The sequence below is a fragment of the Schistocerca gregaria genome, chromosome 11 (assembly GCF_023897955.1).
Source record: "Schistocerca gregaria isolate iqSchGreg1 chromosome 11, iqSchGreg1.2, whole genome shotgun sequence".
NCBI lineage: Eukaryota > Metazoa > Arthropoda > Insecta > Orthoptera > Acrididae > Schistocerca > Schistocerca gregaria.
Window position 1 is genome coordinate 27,099,511 of NC_064930.1, and position 17,712 is coordinate 27,117,222.

At 41.5% G+C, this 17,712-nt stretch overlaps 1 protein-coding gene across 17 annotated transcripts in view; it reads right to left on the minus strand.

Annotated features, from left to right (window-relative positions):
• LOC126295497 (zinc finger protein ZFP2-like) overlaps positions 1–17,712 on the minus strand; it is a 242,273-nt gene that overhangs the window by 173,204 nt on the left and 51,357 nt on the right. For all 17 annotated transcript variants that reach the window (XM_049988076.1, XM_049988074.1, XM_049988073.1 and 14 more), the window contains 2 exons: positions 16,498–16,590; positions 10,077–10,145 (listed from right to left, as the gene is read on the minus strand). In XM_049988076.1, coding sequence (XP_049844033.1) covers positions 10,077–10,145; positions 16,498–16,590 — 162 coding nt within the window. The remainder of the gene's footprint in view (positions 1–10,076; positions 10,146–16,497; positions 16,591–17,712) is intronic.

A 17,712-nucleotide genomic window follows, 5' to 3' on the forward strand; every position in this document is an offset into this window, starting at 1 on the left:
TTATCACCGTATCCTCCACACTTTCATCGAATTGTGAGTCTTTCGTAAGCTCGCTGATCTGAGGGCCGTCAAAAATACCTGCATTAAATTTAGCCTCAATGGAACATGGAAATTTGTTCTAACAAAGTAAAAGCCCTAGTTTCTTTGTTCACTGCCATCATATAGAACCTCATCGAACCAACTTTAATGTGCAGCAGTGAAAGTGGAATTTTCTGAAGATTCAGGAGAGCTTGTGACTTAACGTTGTGCAAACCCGACGAAAGGGAAGGCCTTGCTTATTAGATGCTTCAGCTTCAAAGAATTCGAGACACATTTTCGTCACAAAAGGAGTGGTGTTTAACTTCTAGTGTGGCTTAATGACTTATCCAATATGCAGCAAAATCGGTCAGGACTTTTCTTGCACTTTCGATTCATTTTGTAACAATATTGCTTTCACTCAGGAAACTTAAGTCATGCTACTTTCCAGCTTACTGCGATATGACATGGAAATAATTCTGCCTTGTGACAAACCTAAAACTTTTGAACACTTGAATCACTTATATACCTAATAGACCACTACCTGAAAATTGAGGTAGGGAAGAAACCTGACCCGATTGAGTAAAGTGAGTTACATTTTTAATTCAGCATGCACTAAATATACAAGATAACCTAAAAATAACCGTGACCTCAGAAAAGAAGTTTTGAAATACAAACTAGTGTAATATAAAGAAAATACTTTTCTTTTCAGAATATTTATAATTATCTAATTTTCTTTTTGTTATTGAGCACTCAGAATGCCTAGCACGAATATACAAAATATGTTTGGTACACACAAATGAAATATTTAGTTGGTAAAGTCAGAATTGACATATAAATTTGACTAAAACGTATAGGGTTGCTTACGGGAAAATTGTTATTGAAAACTGATGCTGTTTCTTAGTGAAATTCAACTTTATTGTTGTAAAATACAATCAGTAATATAGTTAATGTTGCTGACTATCACTTGTAGATGGCTTACATGCGCCTCCATCAAATGTTCTTCCACAGGGTTGCAGTTGTGAAGCTTGTTGATACACGCCTGTTTCATATATTCTACTATGGTGTTGCAATTGTGCTGCATCGTATGGGAGTGGAAACTGTGGTGGAGATTGCTTTACATGCATATACGGATTTGAGTGAGGCGTAAAAATTTGGGCATCACAACTTAATTTCCTCCTCTTTGCCAAAAAGAGTACATCCGAAATAATTTTTTTTTGCTATGTCCTTTTGTTCGTTATCAGTAACTGCCTGAATCTCGAGACCCACAATTTGGCATCATTGTCAGGGGTAGAGTCATCAGCCTGCAGGTACTGGGACACAATATCTGCTAACTGAGATCTCTTTTTCGTCCATGATGTTCTCTCCCGAGTTCAACCACATCTCTTTTTCCCTGTAGTGGGAGTTGCAGCTGGTGGGCTCCTGTGACAGATTCACCTGGAAAGCACAATGTCTGCATCAAAAATATGCAGTGTTTTCACTGTTTGTACAACTTTGGCACTTAATCGTGAATTTCGGTAATTGTATCAATTTTAATTTCAGACTCCTTCATCTCAAGAAGACTGGAGAAACGTTGCTCGTCGGTTTAAAGAACTATGGAATTTTGAAAACTGTTTAGGGGCATCAGATGGTAAACATGTCCTGATTAAAAAACCTGCAGGTAGTGGCTCCTATTACTATGATTACAAAGGCACTTTCAGTGTTGTCCTTTTCGCTGTTGTAAATGCAAACTATGAGTTTATATATGTTCACACCGGTACGAATGGTAGAGTGTCAGATAGTGGTATTCTAAAGCTTACAGACTTCTACACTTCACTAGTACCTGAAACTCTAAATGTACCAGATCTTGTTTATCTAGAAGGAGTGGATTCTACAGTGCCATTTGTGTTCGTAGGTGTTGAAGCTTTCCCTCTAATGCCGAATTTAATGAAACCGTATCCTCAAAGGAACTTAACAACTGAGAAAAAGATCTTCAATTACAGGCTCAGCAGAGCTCGGTGGGTAGTTGAGAATGCTTTTGGAATAATGGCAAACAGATTTAGAGTGTTATTAACACCAATAGCAGTTGACGTAAAAACTGTTGACGGGATCGTTCTTGCACATACAGTTTTGCACAACTTTTTAAGGAAGAAAAACCCTAATTACATTCATACTGCGACTGATTGCAATAACTCACAAATTGTAAACCTTACTGATAAAAACTTGCAGTCAGGTAGTCAACAAATGTTAAGACTCGATACGACACGACCAACCGACACAGTTATTGCAGAGGAAGTGCGGGGAAAATATGAGCAATATTTCAGTGACGTGAATGAACTAGAATTTCAAGAAACTTTGATAATTTAGAGTTTATATCCAGAGCAACATTTATTTACACTTTGTACACTTAATAAATAAATGTGTTTGTATGCTTACAACATCAATATCTGACTCATCATTTACTTCCTCAGTCTGGTCATCCTCCAGAGTCCTCCCTCGTGTTAGTGAAGATATCCCACATCGCACTTCTTCTCGATCCAGGGTGAACTGCAGGAGATCGCGGTACCGAAGCGTCGGTTCTGGCACGTTTTCAGCAGCACTTCCAGTTGCCGATTTAGCGTCCCGTATTTTTCTAAACTGTCGCCAGAAAGACGCTCGTACAGAACTAATTTTTTTAATAACAGACGCCTTATCAGCTGCACGATTTATCTCTCTGCACTTAGCTATAAGAACTTCGTAGGCTCTGTTCCTCATATTCCGATCGGAGTAGTCCTTCGATTTTATCTCTCACAAATGTGTCCATTCTCTCTACATATTAATGAAACACACCCAAAAGTCTCCGTTTTCCTCGAACGACATTATCGTAAAAGCTGTGAAAAGCAGTGACGACGAAAGAAGCGGTGAATAACACAGAGTCAGACACCGTACGGCCGGAACGTGGGCTCGGTGGAAGTGGCCGGCCCGAGCCGTGGCCCCGGCCCGGCAGGTGGTGGTCGGGGAAGCGTGTAGCGGCTCACCGGCGGAAGCGACGCGCCCGAACTTCGGACGCGAGCGCGAGCCCACCACCCACACACGGGCGAGGCGGTCGGGACGGACCCTCTCGACGGGTCGGTCGGCGGATCGGTCCGGCTGTGAACGAGCTGCTTAATAGCCCGCCTTCAATCCGACCTGGTAGGGGTCCCAAGCACTCTAGCAGGAGTCGAGAATAGGTCGTAACGGCGTCCTATATGCAGTCTCCTTTACGGGTGAACCATTCGCTGCTAAAATTCTCCCATTAAACCGAAGTCGACCATTTGCCTTCCCTACCACAGTTTTCACACGCTCGCTCCATCTCGTATCGCTTCGCAACGTTACGCCCACATATTTAAATGACTCGACTATGTCAACTGGCTTGCCAGTAATACTGTATCCGAACATTACAGGTTTGTCCTTCCTGCTCGTCGGCATTAACTTACATTTCTCCACATTTAGGGCTAGCTGCCCTACATCACACCAACTGGAAATTATGTCCGAGTATTCTCGTACCTTCCTAAAGTCACTCAACTTCGACACCTTCGAGTACACCACGGCATCCTCAGCAAACAACTGCAGACTGCTTACCACCCCATCCACCAAATCATTTATGTATACAGAGAACAACAGGCGTCCTATCACACTTCTCTGGGGCACTCCTGACGATAAAGACCGCTGTATTTTTATTCTCTGGCTGACAGTTCAAGTTTTCCCATGCAAACTGTACATAAGACAGTTTACTAGGCGAGTGTATACGTTGTGCTTCACAAGAAATATTGCAAAGTTTGTTTTCTAACTGCTTCTGGCTGAATATGACATTTAAATAATGTGGTAATAAGCATTTTTATGCCACAAACCCTTATATTTTAGATGAGGACATTTGATGACTGTGCTTTACACAATTATGCACGGCACAAAATTTTTTAATTAATGGCGACAATGTAGCCACATATTGTTTGTTTTGTTTTGTTTTGTTTTAGGGTGCAAAAACAACTAAGATGGTATGGCCCAATGTCAGAACCTTAGAAAAAAAAGACAAAAAAGGAGTTAAAAGCAACTACAACTTAAATCCAATGCACAGGAGGAGAGAGAGCTATGAACAAAGGCTTTCTCTCGAATAAAGGCCCACAGAATGTGCTGCAGAGACAACGGAAGTTCCAAACTAGAGTCTAAATGTCTTTCACCACAGTGCCACGACAGACAAAAAGTAAAATGCAGTCGACAGCCCGTGCATCGTTCGCTAAAGTGGCCAATAATTCGGACGGCAAACCTACATTAGAACGTAAGTGGTTGAAAAAAGGACATTCGGTCAGGAAATGAACTGTCAAAGGTTGATGACAATTAGCAAAAAGTGGTGGTGGAGCACCACTTAACACACGGTAATGGCTAAAAAAACAGTGCCCAATAAGCAACCTAGCTAAAATGATCTCCTCATGCTGAGAGGACCGAGAGAATGTCAGTCGAGCCACTAGGAAGATTTACTTGCACAGAGCTTGTTCCCGTGAAGGGAAGGCCAGTGGTGATGCCAAAGTGGCACCACCTGCTGACAGACAGACGGAGATCATCGGAAGGCACGGAAGAACTAGCGGTCCGAAGTAGGAGGACCGCAGTCACGGCAGCAGACCGACGTGACTGAGAACCCACATAAACGTCACGGTGGCTCCTTCAACAGCCACTAAGCAGAAGCTTTCTTGGACCTGCTACACTAAAGGATGCACTGTGTACAGCACACAGAGCATCTGCACGGCACTGAGAGAATCGGAGCAGATGACACAGTTGAAAAGTCAATGCCGCCGGAAAATACCGTGTGGCCTCGTACAGATGGAAGAGCTCTGCTGTATGTACTGAGCAGTGTTCTGGAAGCCGATACAGAAAGTCGTCAGTGCCAATGACAAAGGTACGTCCGACACCACGATCGATCTGAGCGCCATCACCGTACATGAAGGTATTATCGCTAAATTTCGTGTGAAGGCTGATAAACACAGTGATAGATCAAATCTGTAGTAGTTTCCTTGGAAAGCGAATGAATACCGAGGTAAAAGCGGACCACTGCATAAAGTAGAGGTCGGTTGGTCGGTTTCGTTGGGGAAAAGAGACCCAACAGCGAGGTCATCGGTCTCATCGGATTAGGAAAGCACGGGGCATGAAGCCGGACGTGCCCTTTCAAAGGAACCATCCCGGCATTTGCCTGGAGCGATTTAGGGAAATCACAGAAAACCTAAATCGGGATAGGCGGACGCGGGATTGAACCATCGTCCTCCCGAATGCGAGTCCAGTAAGCTAACCACTGCGCCACCTCGCTCGCTAAAGTCGAGGTTGTAAAGGGTTCACACGCATCGGGAAAGTGGCAGATGGCATAAAGTTAAGCTGCCAAAGCATTAGCCGAAAGCAAACTCCAGGAGATAACAGAGAAGAGGTACGCATCCCATACTGGTTGTCAAAGGAGTTATCAAAGGAGGAGGAATAGGACGAATGGCCGGACGTGTAGACAAACGGCACGCATATCCACTAAGTAGAACATAACACTGGTATGACAGCGGCAAGTTGGTAGCTTCTGCACCGACTTCCAAGTGGGCTAGGCAAAAGGCACCAGCGGCCAGATTCCACAATGGTGGATTGTATTTAGACTGCATAAGAGGGAAGGTGAGCAAATGCATAAATGAAACACCCACAGTCTAGTTTCTAATGGACAACAGATTGGTACAAACAGAAGACGGTGGTACTATCTGCTCCCCAGGAAGTACTGCTTAGGACACACAGGACATTGAGAAACCACGTGCAGCGGGCAGCCAAGTAAGACACATGAGAGGACCAGAAAGTTTTCTATCAAGCACGATCCCCAGGAATTTTATAGTTTTAGCGAACAAAGAGCAACAGGTCCGAGATGTAAAGAAGGTGGAAGAAACCCATTGGGTCACCAGAAATTCATAGTAACAGTTTTGTCAGTGGAATAGCAAAAGCCATTGTCAATGCTGCACGAGTAAATACGATCGAGACACCACTGAAGACGCCACTCGAGGAGGCAAGTCCGTGGAGAACTGCAAAATCGCCAACAAAAAGGGAGCCAGAGATGGCCGGTGGGGGACAGGTTGTAACAGGGTTAGTGGCTGTTGCAAAGAGGACGACACTCAGAACAGAACCCCGAGGCTTCCCGTATAAAGGTGCCCGACAAGGCAGAATCTACGCATACCCTGAAAACTCGGTCTTTTAAAAATTCCTCAGAAGCCCAATGTGTACAGAGTACGGAGGGTACCAGTTCTCCAGCAGGTGACGTATGCTTTCTCCAAATTGAAAAACACGGCCACAGTCTGGGCACAGGTTGAAAAGTGAGGAGACGGTGCGCTTGAAATCCATATTGTGCAGTGGTTAGTAAATTATGAGATTCGAGCCTTCATTCCAGCCGAGCAGAAAAATTACATTCCGTCATCTAGCAAAGACAGCTGGTGAGAGAAATGGGGCAGTAGCTAAAAGGAAGGTGTTTGTCCTTACTGGACTTACGTACGAGTATGACACTGGATTCATGCCAGATCTGGGAAACATGCCATCATTCTGCTCAGATGATATTGTACCTATGAAAGAGAAAGTGCTTGCCCATAAGAGAAAGGTACTGCAATATCTGGATGTGAAATCGTCCAACTCTGCAGTGAAAGATCGGGATGAAGCGATAGCACGATCTAGCGCTCTCACAGTAAAGGTGGCCTATAGCATTTATAATTCTGAGAGACGAATAGCACCCGAGCCGCCTCCACTCGTTTCCAATGGAAGAAGGGAGGGTGATAGTGGGTGGAACTCCAAATCTCTGCAAAATAGTGGCCTGAGGTGTTGAAAAGAGCAGTAGGGTCCACTATGACATTGTCTGATACTGTCACGACAGAAATTGGGGAATGGACCCGGGTCCCACAGAGCCACCAGAGGTTGGCCCACAAGACAGAAGAGGGAGTGGAACTATTAAAAGAACTAGTAGATGAAATTCAGCTAGCTTTCTTGCTATCCCGAAGAACACGACAACACTGCACATGCAACTTTTCATAATGAATACAGTTTGCCACCGTAGGATGATGGTTAAAAACATGGAGAGCACATCCCCATGTGCAAATTGTATCGTGGCATGCCTCAGTCCTCAAAGGGGCCAGGACAGGGCACGGTAAAGATGAAGTGCGAGGAATGATAAATTCTGCAGGGGTGAGGATAACGTTTGTAAGGTATTCTATCTGGTTACCACAACTGAGGAAATGCTCATTAAAGGTCGGCAGGGAGCAGTAAAGCCTTCAAAAGGTGCCAGTTGGGTTTACAGGTAGGTGGGTAGGAGTCAGCAAACGGATAGCACACAGGGAATGGTCACTCGAGCACGTGCCAGAGAGAACCGAGCACTCGAGACGGTGGGCAAACTTGGCAGTGCAGGACGAGAAGTCCAAATATGAATAGGTGTGCGTGGAGTGAGGGAATCACACTGCAACACCACCAAAGAGGATCTCCGTGTCGGGGAAGGAGAAGACCATTTGCCTCAATTTCTTGGAGCCTTTGAAATTGGCAGACGAAGACCCAGATGCTTATTGGCTATAGGGACGTAAGAAGTCTTCAAGGGAGTGTTCCTTTCGTCCTTTCCGGCTTAACGGTTGTGAAGCACGGGATTTCGCCGCTGAGGGCGAAGGTTTGGTGGCTCGGATTGCAGCTGGAAGAGAAGGAGACAGGGATACTGCTGTGATACTGGTGATTCGATAGCTGCAGTGCTGCATTTGAGGTCGCAAATCTGCGTGGCCATGTCCTTCACGAAACGAAGTACGGTAAGGACGGTATTGTAAGTGCCAGATGGAAAATTGCAGGGCTTTCGACTAGCCAACAACTTGTGAGTGATAGGGTAACGTATTTTTCCCTTCACCCAGCTCTCCTGAACGGACCACTCATCGAGATACACGGGACATTCACGAGATGAGGCAGCATGGTCGCCGTTACAACTGATACAGCATCCGTACCACAAGTAACACATTTGGGAGTGTTATTACAGGACTTTGAGTGTGGCTGTAACACTGACTCCGGTAGCAACGTATCAGGTTTGGAATGTACGGTCAGACTGTGATGACTTCGTAGCCTAGTTTGATCTTCGATGGAAGCACTACTCAATCAAAAGTGAGAAAATGGGTGCACATAGGAACTAAGGTGGCATCAACCAATTTCATTATCCAATCCACTGCAGTGAAGCCCTGACGAGGGAGACAAGTTTGGATTTCTCCCTCGGCCAGACCATCAAGCAACCGAGTGTAAACAGCATCATGCAAAGAATATAGCATTCGATGGACCTCAACACGAACAGGACACCCATGGAGGAGAGATGCTATAATCAGTTGTTGGGCTTGAAAATCACTACTTGTTTGCAAACTAAAATCCCATTATGTAAAGGAGAGTAAGATTTCATAGGGAGAGCAACTGCACCTAAACCCTTCTGAATAATAAACAGATTAACTGTAGCAAAGGACTGACCACTTTCAGTAGATGACACCACGAGGAACTGAGGTGCGACTGGTAGACAGTGTCTGAGATGAAGATTTGCCAGCATCTCTTGCCAATTGCGGGTCCCTCAGAGAAGGGGTGGAGGGTGGTCACACATATTAGGCGATTGTTCACACCTCAGGTCACACCTCCCAAACTTCTGCCATGTGGCCAATTGGCAATTTGGGAAGCTCACACCTCAGGCAACCACCCTTCCCTGGTCCTGGCCTGTACCAGGGGGCATGTGCAAACCCTATCTGTCGACCCGGAATTACGTGTTACCGAGTCACCTGTTATGCGTGGGCCGGCCTTCAGGAATGCACAGGGATGAAAAAGAAACATAGAGGAAACTCAAAAACTGAGAAGAGGAAGAATATGAGATGGAGAACGAAGAAAGAAAGAAGAAACAGATGAGGGACTGTTCTGATGCCAGGCTATCGAAATGTTAGAATACATTCCCAAAAATAACCCTGATGTGTTCCACAAGGGAGGGGAAAAAATATAGTAGAAGGATAGACATGCAGCACAGAAAGGGAAGAGGTGATGCATAGGCTGAGGCCCAATGGTAACCAAGCACAAACTCACCAAAGAGTGGTGAGCCCCTTAGGGGAGTGGGGAGGTTGTAGTTGTAGCCCAGTATGTTACTAGAGCTAGAGGTAAATATTATGATTGCATAATGGTACATTCAGCATAGTTACGTGATTTATTATATATGAAGGTAGTATCTGTTCCCAAAAGAACAGTTACCGTTGATGACCATGCAGCTTTCGTTAGAATGAAATGATAATTAAATGGACACCCTAGCTGCTGCGAACAGGCATTGATATACTTCATTGGGGACATGTTGAAAATGTGTGCCCCGACCGGGACTCGAACCTGGGATCTCCTGCTTACATGACAGATGCTCTATCCATCTGAGCCACCGAGGACACAGAGGATAGTGGAGCTGCAGGGATTTATCCCTTACACGCTTCCCGAGAGACCCACATTCCCAACATGTCCACACCCCTATATTCGTAGTGCGCCTAATAGATGTTTGCCCATCATACTCATTACTCGTGGCAGATTAATCTACCAAGTGCCGTAAGAGTTTGGGCATAGCGTGTGCGTTCGCACAAGAAGGTCAATTGGAAGCTTGCAAGGATGTAAGCAGGAGATCCCAGGTTCGAGTCCCGGTCGGGGCACACATTTTCAACATGTCCCCAATGAAGTATATCAATGCCTGTTCGCAGCTAGGATGTCCATTTAATTACCATTTCATTACATGATTTATGTGTAGTTGTTATTTGGTATGGTGTTTTCAGACACATTTGAGATTGAGCAATGCCCAAAAACCAGTAATTTGAAAAACAAAATGTTTTATACACAGTCCGGTGGGGAAATGTCATTCTTCAAATTGTACAGGATAGACTACCAAGGAGAGCTGTATCAAACCAGCCTCCAGACTTGAGACAACAAGGACAAGGACAACAACAACAACAACTACAACAACAACAACGAGCCATCTGCACTGAGACTCCCACTGCAGTGCTATAACAACATAACATAAGTTATGTTTGTCTCTTTCCAAACTGTGTGATTACCTTTTGCTCACTGATGTTCTCTTGTTCTTTCTTGATGTGCATGTTGGCCAGCAGTACATCAGCACTGATCTGCAGCAGAAACAAAACAAAAAAAAATCATTAACATCAATTTTGTTGTAAACACCTATTCTCACCATTTTCTAGATGCTAGCAGGTTTGTAGTAGTACTATAAGTACTTCTTCCATTTGATTGATGAAGTAATCCATTTTCAAGGCATGCGGCCATTCAGACTTGGCACTTAGTAGTTCCTCGGAAACTTCTCAGTCACTAAATACGTTAGTCATGACGTGCTTCAAGTAATAGTCATCAGATAACTGTCGCTAAAACCAACACAAAAAACAGAATTATAAAAGCAGATACATAGTGACTACAAGACCAATGAAATATCGGGAAATTAAAGTACACACTGAGTATAAGCACTTACAATATGCTTAGGAAAGCTTGCATGAGTGAGCAATAAAAGAAAATTGTACACATCATCTGCAGTTGCCATTAAGTGCATTTTCAAAAAGATATTACTTGGAGATGTCACACGCTAGACTCAAGAACCGTAATGCTTCAACTTGGTGCCAGACGGCACTGATCTCAAGGATTGAAATATACTTTTACAAAGTACAAAGTACAAAGCACTGTAAAAATGCCCTATTACAGGAAATCTGATCCCCCCCCCCCTTCTTTTTTTTTTTTTTACAATAAGCATCACATCATCAATGAAATATATAACAACATTGCATTTGTTATGCATCAATGAAAAAATATAACAATATTGCATTTGTTATGAATAATAACTTTAATGGGACATATACAAAGAATGTACAGCGTACCAGGCACAACATCCAAATATTCAATCGTGAGACAGCAATGTACATTGAATTGAATTGAATTGAATGTTATTTGATCCTGTAAGCTTACATTGTGTACAGTAAATGTACGTGTAATATAGGACATGTCAAAGTGTTAACATCACTTATTTTTCTACACCTTTAGGTTACATTTTTACATTACTGGTAATGAGTAACAATATATATAAATTTAATGGCATAAGTATTCTGCAACACTGTAAAACTCTTTTTCAATGAGATAGTCTTTAAGTTTCTTTCGAAAGTCATTGTGAAGTACACTATCTTGCAGGGTTTTGGGCAGACTTCTTAGTAGTCTGATACCAGAGTACTGGGGTCCTTTTTCTAGCATTGCCAGTCAGTGGGGTATGCTCCGTACTTCATTCTTCTTTCTTGTATTGTGGGTGTGTACACTAGCATTTGTAATCCAGTCCTCACTACCTTTTGTGATGTACATTATTGTTTTGTATATATACAACGATGAAAAAGTTAAGATATTTAAAATCTTGAAACAGTTTCTGCATGTTTCAGAGGTCTTTCTTCTTAAAATGGTCCTAATTGCTTTGTTTTGTAATGTGAACACTCGTTTTGTCTCTTGTTTGTTTGAGTTTCCCCACACAGTCACTCCATACTGTAAGTATGGTTCGAAAAGTCCATGATACGCTGTACACAGAAGGTTCTTGTCTGAATACTGTGGTAGCTGCATCATTAAGAATATGACAGAGCTCAGTTTCGTATAGACATTATTAATATGTTTTTTCCATTTCAGTTCATTATCCACAAGAATACCTAAGAATCTAGCAGATTCTACGTCTTCCAGCCTTGTTCCATCAACCTCTAAATCCATGTCTACAGCCTTTTCCTTGTTTTTAAACACTGCATACACAGTCTTTTTTAGATTTATAACCAGATCATTTTCCAACAGCCATTGAGCTGTGACATTTGAAGATATGTATGCTCTTCTCTCAAGCTGTTCCATATTTTGGTCACTATTTAGTATTGTCATGTCATCAGCATACAGTATTTTCTTTTCTTCCTCCTCAACACCTACATCATTAACAAATACATTAAATAACAATGGTCCCATTACCGAACCCTGCGGCACTCCATATTTGATGGATTTGGTTTATGATTGGTACGAGTTTCCTAATGATACATACTGCTTGCGGTTGCACAAGTATGATTTTATCCATTCACCTGGTTGCCCCCGAACGCCATAGTTGCTTAATTTTTGTATCAGCATTTCATGGTCAATGGTGTCAAACGCCTTTGAAAGATCCAGAAACATTGCAGAGACAACCTTTTTCTCATCTAAGGACTATAAAATGTATTCTGTTAGACTGACAATTGCTGATTCTGTAGATTTACCCTTTCTGAAACCATGTTGTGAGGGCATGAGAATGTTATGTTTGTAAAAATAGTTAACTAATCTGGTATACATAAGCATTTCTAGGATTTTTGAGAAACCTGATATCAGTGAAACTGGTCTGTAGTTGTTGGGATCATCCCTACACCCTTTCTTGTACACTGGCACTACCTTCGTTATCTTCAGTTTTTCTGGAAAAATTGCATCTCTGAAAGAACAGTTTGCTATGTTCAGCAGTGGTGGTGTTATCTCCTCTCATATGAGCTTCATTACATGATTTGATATTTCATCATTACCAGCTGATTTCTTGGATTTCAATTTCTGTATAGTTTTCCGTAATTCATCTTCCGTGACTGGTCTTAAGAACATAGAACTGCAAGATCTTTTTTGTACCTTAATACCCTTCTGTTTATGACTATTTCTTTCCAATTTTAAGTTTTCTACTACACTGATATAGTTATTATTCAGTATTTTTGCTATTTCCATACCATCTGTGACCACTGTGTTGTCTATTTTAATTGACCTAATACCTTCTTCTTTGTTTGACCCATCTTTTTCCTTTCTTTCGGCATTGATTGCATTCCAAGTTGCCTTTGCCTTGTTTTTTTGAGTTCGCTATAGTGGTGTCAATTGCTCTTGCTTTTGCATCTCTTCTTGTTTTTCTATACTTCTTTTTTAACATTTTATAGTTTTCAGTTTCGCCCATCTGTCTCACGTCCTGAAGCTTCCTTTGCTTTTATAGTATTTCACTGGTAATCCACTGTGTTTGATCTTGCTGCCTTTCTTGTCTCTTTACTTTCGGATATGGTACTTAATTGTTGAAATAAATGCATCATATTTTTCATTTACACTCTGGGCCTGGGGTAGGGTTTCACTCCAGGTTTCCTTACTTAACAATGTTCTAAAGATGTTGATATTTTGTTCCTAATTTCTTTGGTTGTTTGTTTTGGTTCTGATACTGAGTCATTACTTCTGTAAAAGCTGATTAGTTGTCCATGATGATCAGATATTTCTGTCTGAACTACATGTGACTCATAGTTACGCATATTAGTAATTATGTTGTCAATAATTGTCTCACTTTGTGAATTCACTCTTGTTGGTGTAGTTATTGTCACTTTCATGATATGCTGTATTAACAATTATTTAAAATCCTGTCTTATTTTTGTGTCTTTTCCCATGTCAATGTTGAGGTCTCCACATATAATAAGATCTCTCTTCATACTCATTCTCAATGAGCTAGCAATTTTTTTTTTTAGAAAGATGCTAATATTGCCACATGGTGACCTGTACACACAAAAACACTAAAATCCTCTGCCACTATACCAGTAACTTCAAAGTCTTTTTCTCTAGCTATGGGAAATGTAGCAGCTTCACTGTTTACATTCTTTGATAGCGTACCTGTTTTAATATATATACAAACGCCACCACCCTTATATTTAGATTTGCAGAAGTAACTACCTAGTTTGTAGTCCTTTATTGCCACATTATGTATTTTACTTTCAGTTAGTCCGTGTTCACTTATGCATAATATGTCTGGTCTTACTCCACTCAGGAGTACTTCTGCTTCTAATTTTTTGTTACCAAAGTATTGAATATTTTGATGAAGTACTTTTATGTATTTTTTTCTTTTGTTGGTTTACATGTTGTGAGCTGTATTCTGGGGCAAACTCTTTAGCATCATCTTTTGTCATTATAAAGAAAAAAATATGAATATTTTATTATTGTTCCAACAAAGCAAGCAGTTGTCATCCTATTGAGGCCACAGATGGCCCATGTAAAAACAAAAACTAATTTTCTAACTTCGTTAGGATGGTCTCACAGTGACATTTTTTTTGCACCTACACATGACAATGAACAATTTTCTTGCATTGTTAACTTGCACGAGCTTTCCTAAGCATACTGTAAGTACTTGATACTCGTGCTTTCATTCCTAAATGTTACACTAGTCTTGTGGTTTATATAAAAACTTTTCTAATTCTGTGTTTTGTGTTAATTCTGACCACAGTTATTTGATGATGATGACTCGTAATGTGTGATAAATACACAGTATTTAGCTATCAAGACATTTCCAAGGAATTACTACATGCCAACAACTTTTTTGTTCCTTTTCATTCATATTTATGTAATGTGAATTTCTTTTTAGGAGATTATGCTAAGGACAATTTTCTTGTTCCTTTTCATTCATATTTATGTAATGTGAATTTCTTTTTAGGAGATTATGCTAAGGAATGTGTGTGTGTGTGTGTGTGTGTGTGTGTGTGTGTGTGTGTGTGTGTGTGTGTGTTTTTCATGTAAAATGTCTCTTTATGGAGCACAACTGGAAGAGTTCTCAGACAGCCAGCACTGAATTAGTTGCTAGCAATCACCCACATTGTGCTTTAGCCACCTAGAATGAAAACAGGAATTATTACATCTGCACACAGCACAGTACCTTGTTATTCTCTATCTTGTGCACATGAACTACTTATGGTTCCAACAGACCTTGATCCACACACAAAACACATTCTTCCACGCTGTAACGTGGCAGATCAGGAGATACAATAAAGAAGTGACTGATACCGTATTCAGTATGTTGCCCAATACACTTTTTTTCACAGATATTTGTAGTCACGATTTTTGTCTATTAAATTATTTTAATTCAATGACATTTCTGAACTCTACACCTTTTCCTCCACCTCACGAGTCCTTTTCCTTCACCTCTGTTCCATCCCCTTCAACCCTTTTGCCAGAAGAAGGGGCCAATGCAGCTTGCAAACTTTAATACTTCAAATGTGTGTACTCCTGTCACCACTTGGTAAGTAAATTATTTCAGTTATTAGCAAATTTGTCACAACTGAGTACAATCTAAGTAAATTCTTTTGTCACACACGTAAACATTACTGTGTTTACCATTCACATTTAATTTATGACTAAAAACAAACACATTTCACAAAATTATCCACGCCAATATTGCAATATACTGTAAATGTTACTAAAACTGGAAATGCTTTAATAATTTGATTAATGACAACTGAATGTTTACATACTGTTCAAACTGCTTATATTACAAACTTAAAATGTAATTATAACGAGCTTTGTTGTTATGAGTAGTCAATCTATGTTCATGTTTCATCACATATACCATAATGCAATCTAACATAACTAAATTTGATTTTTGTGATTGTAAATCTGTTAAAATTAAAATTTCAACAACAAATGTATTAATTTTTACTGTCAAAACTGTATAAATAGACGGGCGTCAAAGCTCACAGAAAGTAATAGTTGTTATGCCGTGTCTTACTATGTCAGCCTCAGTTGTAAATAGTTTTGTACTTGGAAAAATCACAAAAATGCATGAAAATGCTAGTGAAAGTAAATGTTAAATCACTGTTTTCATCTTTTCATTACTGATGATGATGATGAGTCCCATACTCCGTTTACCGAGCGTAGGGGAGCGACGCGGGAGACCCGCGCCGCCATACTAGGCAAGGTCCTAGTGGAGGTGGTTTGCCATTGCCTTCCTCCGACCGTAATGGGGATGATTGATGATGATGATGAAGACGACACAAACACCCAGTCATCACGAGGCAGGTGAAAAATCCCTGACCCCGCCGGGAATCGAACCCGGGACCCCGTGCTCGGGAAGCGAGAACGCTACCGCGAGACCACGAGCTTACTACGTTGTACATATGTCCTATGCAACCGAACCCTGGGAAATATTAGTCTGTGCAGCGTAGAGTTACTCGACCGGAATGTCAATGGCCGAACAAAAATGAAAGATGAGTATTACCACTTATAATAGTAAGTTTAATGCTACCGAACTAAATTTACATTATATGGCTTTGTATTGTTTATGCAAAGCAAGTGTACACCTGAGCCACAACACAGGATCTTACAAGTGAACAGATAGCACGTAAAATGTCGAAACACACTTGCCGTACACGGCCCGTATTCGTAACCATTGTAAATTGTGTCCACCACACACAGTAACTTATTACTAAAAGATTCATAAATCTAAACAACAGGTGTTCATTTGAGGGTGCTGGGACTGTTCTGGTACTGCCTGCTAATAAGGTTTGCCTTATAGAAAAGATAAGTTTTACATAGCATCTCACAACATACTTAGAATTTGTTATGTTGCATCTATGTCCTACACAGGTAGGATTATTTGCAAGATTCCTCGGACAACTGTCCAACAAAACAGTTCTCATGTACAAAAATCACTACACTACTCACGTCACTGGCTTCCTTTTCCAATCGGAGAGCCTCTTCTATGTCACGTTCCGCACAACCACAGAGGTGACACGCTGGTTCGTAGTGCCCATTAACCTGTGTAAAATAAAAGAGCAAGTTAACTGCCTGTGTATAGGAGCACCCCCCTCACACTGTAGTCAAATAAGCAAAAAGGTCAGCACTACAAGAAAGCTGAACCCACTCAACAACTGACACTATTGCTGTTAAATCTGTGTCGTCGTCGTGATTTTCAGTTACGAGACTGGTTCGATGCAGCTTTCCACGTTGCAGCTGGAGCCACGAACAATGGCGGTGGAGTTCAGGGCTCGTTCTGCTCACCTACTCTCTGACAGCTGATGAGCATTCGATAGCATTCTGAGCACTCTATTGTGAAAGCCATAGCCAATTCAGGGCATTAAAGTGATTGTTCTGAGTTATTTAGTGAATTTTTATTCCATCTGTTGTGAATTGTTACTGTTGACAATGGTGGTAAGTGATGAAGTCTACAGAAGTGAGTGAGAGAAATAATTTGCAGGAGACACGCTTTCATCAAACACAAAGGGCACACACACACACACACACACACACACACACACACACACACACACACACACACACACACACACACGTACCACAACTGCCGCACTGCTCAGTAGATGCATTTCCTGCCCGTGCCTCGAACTGTGAGTCCAAACTGCCATCATTTGTGAATCAGACTGTGGTCTATCCTTTGCAGCCCTGGGTTAATCTCTGCATAAGTCCTGCCCCCTACATCCACTCAAATATACATATTGCAGTCATCCCTCAATTTCCCTCTATGATTTTTATCTTTCATTACCCAAGAGATGATTCTCAGATATCTCTGCACATGTTCTATCAACTGGTCCCTCATTTTCATCAAGTTATGCAATAATCCCCCCCCCCCCCCCATTGGAGTCATTACCACCTCCTCCTCCTCCTCCTGCTCCTCCTCCTCAGGTAGTTGATTTATCCACCTAATCTTTAGCATCCTCCTGTAGCACTCCATTTCAAAACCTGCTACTCTCTTCTCGTCTGTAATCCATATTGTCCACATTTCTTTTCTGCGCGAGGCTGCACTTCGGACAAATGGTTTCAGAAAAGACACCCTAACACTTAAATTGATATTAGAGGTTATCAAATACATCTTTTTCAAAAACACTTTCCCTGCTATAGCCTAGCCAATCTGCATTTTATACC